Raw genomic sequence first — 9,341 nt, 5'->3', positions numbered from 1 at the left:
AAATTGAAAGTATTCGCTGAACATTCACAAAAGATTACAAAAAGTGTGAGATAGCATTAATAACACTTGACCCACCCTAACCCAAATAATGTGCGTTAATGTAATAATTCTTTAAATGCTGGTGAAAACGCCCAAAGTCGGGTGGGCATAAGATAGTTTCTCGTCTATGGTACCATAGGATTGTTACGTCACAAATTGAGGTATTGGGTGCTGAAAGCCTAAAGCGATTATGTTATTATGTAATTATTAACTCAGTGCACATTATTTGGGTTAGGGTGCTGGTTAGCGTTTGGGTTTAGGTAGGTCAAGTATTATTAAACTTAATCTTTTGAAGCACATTGTTAAGTCAAATTAGTGCATGGTCCGAGACATTAATATTCAGTAATATTCGGCCCTCAAATTAAAATGTGCCCTTATTAGCCTATTGGCTAATCCGGCCCTGGTAACAAGGTAGTGAAATTCGTCGTTATTTAGATCAGCCACAGTTCCTTGTATTGTTGAACACATAGGCTACTGCTGTACTCCCTTCAGCTATCATACAATGCCAATATATTTATCTTATTTTGAAGCCATGTGTATGTAGACTAGTTTATTAAGTCAGTTATTTAACCAGAGTAAAGAATGTAGAAGGATCGTATGATCATGGAATAAGTTTAGTTTCGTGAAGAGGTAGAAAGCTCTACAAGTGACCGCGGTGGAAGTGAGTTTAAAAAATGTTCAGCTATTTTAAAGAAATTTAAACAGGAGGAATTGAGTGATCCCAACTACCGTACTTAAATAAACGAAAAAATTTTGGCATTACGAATCATAGACAAAATTGTAACAGTTAATGAAAGCCCAGCCTACAAGTATAGGGACTGTTTCGCATAAAAATAGGTTTTGGTTTTGGTGTTTTTTTAATTGCCCTAGCTTTTAGTTATCCTTATAAACGTGTTAACATGGCCTTGTGATACCGAAGTTAAATTTGGTTGTTCTTTTAATAATGCAAACATATTTTTTTAAATGTCATAACAAATTTGCTTATGCCTAAACGTTTGAACTGAGTGTCACTAAATATAAATTTCAAATCATGTGATGTGAAGTCGGTTAACTATAGCGCACAACACTTGGCTAAGCACGCAATACACTTTTAAGTAACGAAAACCTGTGACGTTTGTCAATTGAGAATAACTCCCAAACGTAAAACTTTAGGTTGCAGTAGCAATTGCTTAGACTTGCTTGATAGCGTCATGTTTAAGCAAATACGTAATCCGGTGCTGAACTGCGTCAAACGTGAAAAATCCTCATTGAAAAAACAAATGCTTACTGTTAACTCCTGCAATCAACGCAATATTTCGCGAACTCTGCTAAGTATTGCGTGGGTAAACACATTGTAAGAAGTCATTAGGCTTTGGCCTCAATCACTATCGCTAACAAACGGCTTAAAAATAAAAATAAAATTCTTCGTAAATTTGCAAACTCCACCTAAATTTTACGCGGTAACAGGCATCAATAATTGTCAATTGAGAATAACTCCCAAACGTAAAACTTTAGGTTGCAGTAGCAATTGCTTAGACTTACTTGATAGCGTCATGTTTAAGCAAATACGTAATCCCGGTGCTGAACTGCGTCAAACGTGAAAAATCCTCATTGAAAAAACAAATGCTTACTGTTAACTGCTGCAATGAAGCTTTTTTCGCGAACTCTGCTAAGTATTGCGTGGGTAAACACATTGTATTGTAAAATGACTGTGCGAACATGTTGCCACACACACACATCTCACAAACTTTCTCTTTTATTATGTAGATAGCGTCTATAACAGAGGTTCTTAAACTGGGGTCCATGACCTCTTGTATATTTACAAAGTAATTAATTTTTCAAAAAAAAGTTTAAATTAAAGTAAAACGTTGTATTACTGAATGTATTTCGACTCTATTTCACTTTCACATTTTTTAGACCGAAGTCAGGAGATTTCTAAAGTTTTATTTGTATTTTGACGTCAATTTATGACATCATCTCTGAAAATTCCTTGCCTACTACCTTGGTCCACGCGAATCGAAAAAATAAATTAGGGGTCCGCGGTAAAAAAGTTTAAAACCCCAGATTTAGAAGCTATAGGTGCTGTTAAGAATCTATTCAAATAGATCGTAAATATTACCCAGGCTTTATTCCAAGTCAAACCCATGAAATGTTCAAATAAGCTTGTATGCTATAACTCCAGGTAATTTTAAATGACCAAGTTTCGTATGTATTTTATTTAAACAAAAATTGCTAAGCAAAAAAAGTCGTTAAGTAGTACAGTTTAGCTCTGAAAACCGACATTTTTAGAATTTTTTGTTATTTTTTGGTCGCTGAGCCTAAACCAGGTTTTTGGCTTTTGGCTTCGACGCTGAAAGTGGTTATTTCTAGATCTGTTCGTTTCGATATGATACGCCAGGGGCCTCCAAAATAAGTATAATATGAAATGGTAAAACATTTGCGCAAAGCGAGAAAAAGGGGCTTTGAAAGTTAACTGAAAGTACTCACACATGTGTTCGACATCTGTAATCTAGCCCTTTTAAATCTGCTTTTTGACTAACGATTACGGCTTACGTATCATTAGTATACCGAAATGGCTGCTATGGCTTTCGGTGTAGGCCTACAATAAACCAATCCTAATAAAAAATCTCGCCAAACAAACTTAAGCCTCACAATCTCTAATGATAACATTGAAACAAAGTTGTTTCATTAAGCTTATCAGAACCGAGACCTGAAATTGGATTTTGCTTTCGTATATGTTTTTTACCAATCATATTATTTTGACAAAATATTATTTTGTGAAATAGCTTTAGCCCAATGGCGTTGTGCGTCTCATTGCAGCCTCAAAAAAACAATTGTGGGGCAACTTTTAAAAGCGTTTTTTTGCTTTGCGCTATTTGATAACATCTTTGTATAATGTAGCTTTTGCATTGAGAGTAACACCCTCTGCATTGAGAGTAACACCTCTGCAATTAAATTTAAAATGGAAATATAGGTCAATTTCTAAAGTGGTTTCAGCAAAAAAAATGCCTATGTTTAGCATTTCTTTACAAAAAGTTAGAGTGAAAGGAATCTTAATGGGTTGAAATAGTAGTAAAATGCCAAAGGATGCACATTGCAAAAAAGGTGGATAGCCTATACCAGGGGTGTCCAACTCAAACATGCCGGCGTGTCAATTTTTATCTTATAACTTCTTCCCGTGCCAAAGTTTCCTAACCGAACCAATTCTTTTTAATCATAAAAGCGCTTATTTACCAAAAATAAGAACGTTTATTTAAACTTGAAATAAAACTGTCTATAGTAGAAATGCGCATCACTACATCAAAGTGTCTCTCGGTGAGCTGACTTCTTGTTTCTTCACACCAAGCTATATAATATTATGTGAATGCTAGCCTCCACACAGTATAACGTTACTATATCAAAAGTAATTGTTGGTTGTCGTGATTGCCGCGATTGTTTTATATTGTGCACAAACAATGGCAATTTGCTGTATAACAAACTTAGTATTTTCTGACAATTAGCTGAATATCCAATTGCGCTTTTTTGGCAATTGGCTAAATAACAATTTTAGTATTTTTTGGGGGGGGCCTGCGTGCCATTTTTTATTAGGTCGCGTGCCACATTTTGCCGCTTGTTGGACACCCCTGGCCTATAAGCAGGGTTGCCACACCGTGCTTATTTCCAAGATTTGTGCTTATTTTGGGGTGCAGTGTCTTTGAAAACACAAATGTGTTAGTTTTTAAAAGCGTTTTTTATCAATTCTTTTAACATTTTCGGCGGAATGAGAGACTTCCTTTATTTATATTTACCAAGTTGTTTAACCCAGATTATAACAACAATGCATTAAATTACATAATAACAATGGATTGTCAGTGTTTATTTTAAATCTAAAAAGTAGGCTACATTGTAGCCTATAGAAGTGTGGTAGCTTGCTTTACCAATCAAGTAAACTTCCGGCTTGACGCGAGGACTGGCATTTTTGTGTCAGGACAGTCAAAATATTATTAAGAGAATGAGTCAGCATAAGCACGTTTTATGTGATAAACATATGAAAATGAATTTTCTAATTACAAACGAAGTCGAAAGAAAAAGAGCTACCATCATTGCAGGTATTGTGATTGTGAAATCAGCCCAGAGGCTATGGAGAACACAATGTTACTACTAAAAAAAATTGCTAGAAGCATTACAGTAAATCATTAAATAAATAATTTTATTACAAGCCAAAGTCCGCCAAGTGAACTAAACTTAACTACCAGGCAGGGTTCGCTTCAGGCGTTTCATGCTGCCATATGCGCCACGGTTTAAAACAGGGGTCAGCAATCTGCGGACCGCGGGCTTCACCGGTCCGCTAGTGAAAATCATCACAAGCTGGACAGTGGACACGGCCAATCCGCCATGCCTCATATTTTTACGACTCGGCCAAAAAAATACACCCGAGTCCGACTCCGCCCAAATGTAAGATTTTGTCGAGTCCAGCTCTGACTCTACAGCCTGTATTTTACCGATTTACGCAACTAAATTAAGGTGGATTTTCTGCAATCCAGCACTTATATTGGTGTCATAATTAATCCACACGCATTACATGGTTGAAAAATATTTCACCATTTGCTATTACAGTTTTAGAACTTACATTTTGCCGCCTTAACAGTTTTAAAATTTGATACTGCGCATGCGCACGTCGGACGCGGGACTCGGGTATAGTTTTACGCGGTCTTACTCAAGTCCCGAGTCGGACTCCGGCCAAACAAACCGACTCCGTCGAGTCCCGAGTCCGACTCCGACTCCGCAGCCCTGCTATCCAGAAACCCTGGCTCAGTTGTAGTGACAAACAAAAACAACATTTTAAGCCATGAAATGCCGTCACCAAAGATCTTAAGAAGGGGCGAATAATTGAAAATATCTGATTAGAAGTTCTATAGTGATCACCTGAGTTATGCGCATAAAAAAGTAATATGTAAGACGTTCTTAAGGGTCATGTGTCATAGATGTGTATTGCTGGGTTTTAAATGTGTTTTTTCGGAAAATTGAAATTTGACAATAGCTTAAAAATTTGATGTGCTAGAGAAAAACTAAAGATGTACCGGTATTCGAAATCAGCGCGAAAAATACATCTAAGATAAAATAATCACATTCTCGTTAAAAAAACTCTGGACCCGCGCCTGCCTATAAAACTTTCTCCGGTAGCTGATGCATTAATTGTTTTTCGGTTTACTATTTTGGTTGTTATGATGTCATGAAAATTTTGTTAATAACACTTTGCCAATAAAGTTGTTTAACTGTCTTTTTTATGTTATATATTTCCTTGGCCTTCCTGTTTAAGATAGACTTCTTGCTGCTTCTTTCCATGCACTTATTTTCTTGCCACTAAACAAACGTCCGTCAAAACGACAATTAGTTATTTGTTGATTGTTGTCGCGTTCGCTAATAATTAAAGATAAGAGAATCCAAGGACTTTTTCACGTACGACAAAACCCGTTAATAATTGACTCTCAAACAAATTGTGTCTGTTATATACCCGCTTGCGGTTGTATTGTTTGGGGGATTATAGGCTATCCGTTTTAATGCAATTACCGAACATGATTTGAATCGAAATTAATAACATGTTTATTTGCAGGAATGTAAGACAAAAAGTATGTCTCAATCTTCTGACAAATATTTGACATTATCATTTGAAAATTATGACACTGATTTCACTGTAGAAGAAAAAAGGAAAGACGATTTTGACACCTACTTTTCCGATGGCATTATTATCAAACAAGATGAAGACGATCCGGAAAAATCCTGTATTTGCGGGCCCTATTCCGCAGACATGCCTATGTTTAGCTGGCGAAAGTTGTGGGTTTTTACTGGGCCTGGTTTTCTAATGAGCATAGCTTACCTTGATCCCGGAAACATCGAATCCGATCTTCAGTCGGGGGCTGTGGCTGGATTTCAGCTTCTCTGGTTATTATTTTTAGCAACAGTCATGGGTCTGATTATGCAGCGTCTCGCAGCAAGATTGGGAGTCGTTACAGGTTTGCACCTTGCTGAAGTATGCAACCGTCAGTACAAAAAAGGGCCACGGTTGGTTTTGTGGATTATGATAGAGATTGCTATCATCGGTGCAGACATGCAGGAAGTTATCGGATCGGCGATCGCTATAACATTGTTATCGGGAGGTGTAATGCCTTTGTGGGCAGGAGTTTTAATAACAGCTTTTGATACATTTGCTTTTTTGCTGCTCGACAAGTACGGTTTAAGAAAACTGGAAGCGGTTTTTGCAATACTAATTGCAATTATGGCAGGCACTTTTGGCTACGAATATATTATGGTGGCGCCTGATCAATCTGAAGTGCTCTTCGGCTTTGTTCCACATTGTTATAACTGTGGGACTGAGCAGCTGCTTCAGGCAGTCGCAATTATTGGTGCCGTGATTATGCCACACAATATGTACTTACATTCGGCCTTAGTTAAATCAAGAGTTGTGGATCGTAGCAAAACACGCCTTGTGCGCGAAGCTAATTTTTATTTTCTTGTCGAAGGGACTGTGGCACTCACTATATCCTTCATGATAAACTTATTCGTGGTATCAGTGTTTGCAGACACATTTTATGAAACGACCTATGCTGACTTAAATGCTACGTGCCAGAACGCTACAGATATACCAGGAGCAGTCGGACTTTTCCCCCTTAACAATAAAACAATAAACAAGGAGGTGGATGTAGATATATATAAGGGAGGAATAATGCTTGGCTGTATATTCGGACCTGTAGCCTATTATGTGTGGGCCGTGGGTATATTGGCGGCAGGCCAAAGTTCCACAATGACCGGCACATATTCTGGCCAGTTTGTGATGGAAGGTTTTTTGGATTTAAAATGGAGTCGCTTTAGGCGAGTGCTGCTGACGCGCTCCATCGCAATTTGTCCAACTCTTTTACTAGCTGTATTCACTAACATCGAGCAAGTGACCCATATGAACGACTTACTAAACGTCTTGCAGAGCGTCCAACTTCCGTTTGCAATAATCCCGGTACTTCAGTTTACTAGTATGTCATCACTTATGGGAGATTTTACTAACAATATCTACTGGAAGGCAATTGGTTTAACTATTTCCGCTACAGTCATGGGTATAAACATTTATTTTGTTGTGGTCTACATGAGTGAAGTTGAGTTTACTTGGCTGGTAGTAATATTATCATGTGTTGCTGTGGTTTACTTTTGTTTTGTCGGTTACCTGGCTATCCTCATGCTTAGCGTGGTAACTGGTGCGTCGTTTCTGGCAAAGTTTAAACCGGACAATCCTTACGTGAAAGAAACAGATACCAGGTTAGAAAATGACGAAGAGGATGCCACTACTGTATGAAGATAATTCGACTGCTCGAGCAATAAAATTGGACCCGAGTTCACAAAACAATGCGAGCATTAAAACTGCAATTTTTTCACCGGAACGCCATTCCAGTTTACTTTCTCCACTACAATAAATTAAGAGTAATTAATTATCATAACTTAACACATTTTCCATGTTTAAAATTAGAAAATTAGGTTAACATTGTACCTGAGGGGCGATTAGTCAGGTGCAATGTTCCCTCCAATATTGGACATTAAAATTTGCTTTTTGCGCACTTAATTCATATCTAATTTCAAAAATTAAAAAAAAAACAGTTTTCTCATTATCGCTAGCAAATTTAAGTCGCAACAAATTGTCGATTGTGACATAATACATTTCATATGTGTCTATTATCGGTTTTTATCAGTCATGCTCCGTTTTTTTATTCTGACGTTAAAGTAAAATTTCCTTACAGGTAAAATAAGCTAAATGAAAAATAGTTTAGAGTGAGCTGGCTAATCACAGCAGTGAAATCTGGAGTGTTTGACAACAGTTCAGGGTCACGAACACACAGGACCGGATCATGCCTTTTAGAGGCCCTATTAGCAAATATATATCATTCAAAATATTAAAAGACAATAAACCACACAAGATATTATCCATCAAAAATATACAGAGGTTCAAGATGATACGAGAAAGAAAAATAAGCAAAAAATGTTTTTCAAACAGGCCACTATTGAGTTCCGAGTCGTCTGACCAAAAGTTCTGGGCGCCATTTAAAATTTAACTATGGAAATTTCTGTTGTGCCCCTTTTCCCTGATACCATAAGCACGTGCTTATTTTGCTTAATGGTGAATCCAGATTTGCAAAACAGAATGCATAATGGGACACAACAAGCTGCTAGACCACCAACCTGGGTGTCGCGACCCATAAGGTGGACGCATTGGGTTGTCTGAGTACGCCGTGCACAAATTCAATTTCATAAGGTAAAACTCACTCATTCGCTTTTGACGCTCGAGAATGCGCACCTACAATAAAGAACGCGAGCTGTGCGCCAGCGACGGTGAAAAGCGCTGGGAGTGCGATGAAGCGTCCAAACTGTCTCACGTTTAGAGCTGATACGCTCTTAAAAAGAGAAAATTTGTGGAAGCTGTTAAAGGACATTAACTTTTCCATTGAATAAAAGTTTTAGAAATTGGTGAAATGAAGGGAACACAAATTGAAGTAACATGTACAAGCTGAGAAAATGTAATAGAGCTCCAGAACAAGCTTGCCGAAGTGACGTACAAAATGTGCGTCTTTTCGAAAGTGATGTGAATAATGTAGGTATTGGATGGGTGCCAAATCCTTTCTTAAGTGAAAGCATTGAAGGAAATCTAAGCTCAAATTATGGCGAGGTTAAAAATATGACTCATAGAAAAGATGAACAGGGATTTATGTCAGGTATGACCAGGGCCGGATTTAGCAATAGGCTAGGCAGGCTGAAGCCTAGGGCCTCAACGTCCAGGGGCCTCGAAATTCGGTTTCGAAGTTTGCAATTCTTTTAAGAACTTGACAAGTTTAAACCCTATCTAAAGTATATATATATTAGGCTTTTCAGACTAGAAAATACTATACACAGCTGTATTCAACCACGTTGTAAAAAGTCATTATTACGTCGTTTTGATCATAACAAAGGCAATTATTACGCGCATTCTGCTGGAAGCTTCTTTGTTAAAGTAGCTTACCGTATAGTCTTCTCTGTAAAAAACAGTAGCCTATCAGTAGCTGACATGCTGCTGAAATAACTAATAGATATTGTGTTGCTTACCGTTAATGTGGTAAATTATACGTTTCATCAATTGAAATTTACTAATGTTATCGACCTATCTTAATATAAAACGCCTTGGTATGGCTAACCTGCGTTTAGAACAGTGTTTCCCAACCCTTTTTACACTTGGGCCCCTTGGGCTCAATATTATTTCATATCGCCCCCCTCATGCTTTGCAGTAAAGTTTTATATTAATCGTTGTCTAACATTATACTGTCTGCACTTTC

General features: G+C 37.5%; 1 protein-coding gene across 1 annotated transcript; it reads left to right on the top strand.

The window, feature by feature from the left end:
* Nucleotides 1–5,728: 5,728 nt before the first annotated feature.
* LOC146140533 (natural resistance-associated macrophage protein 2-like) lies at nt 5,729–7,339 on the top strand. Its single transcript, XM_083392645.1, has one exon. The coding sequence runs from the start codon at nt 5,807–5,809 to the stop codon at nt 7,337–7,339; it is 1,533 nt and encodes a 510-aa protein (XP_083248771.1). The 5' UTR covers nt 5,729–5,806.
* The last annotated feature ends 2,002 nt before the right edge of the window (nt 7,340–9,341 follow it).

This window comes from Ascidiella aspersa, chromosome 6 (assembly GCF_963924565.1).
Source record: "Ascidiella aspersa chromosome 6, kaAscAspe10.2, whole genome shotgun sequence".
NCBI classification, from domain to species: Eukaryota; Metazoa; Chordata; class Ascidiacea; order Phlebobranchia; family Ascidiidae; genus Ascidiella; species Ascidiella aspersa.
Note: the sequence above shows the minus strand (reverse complement) of the source record. Positions and strands in the feature narration are given on the sequence as shown.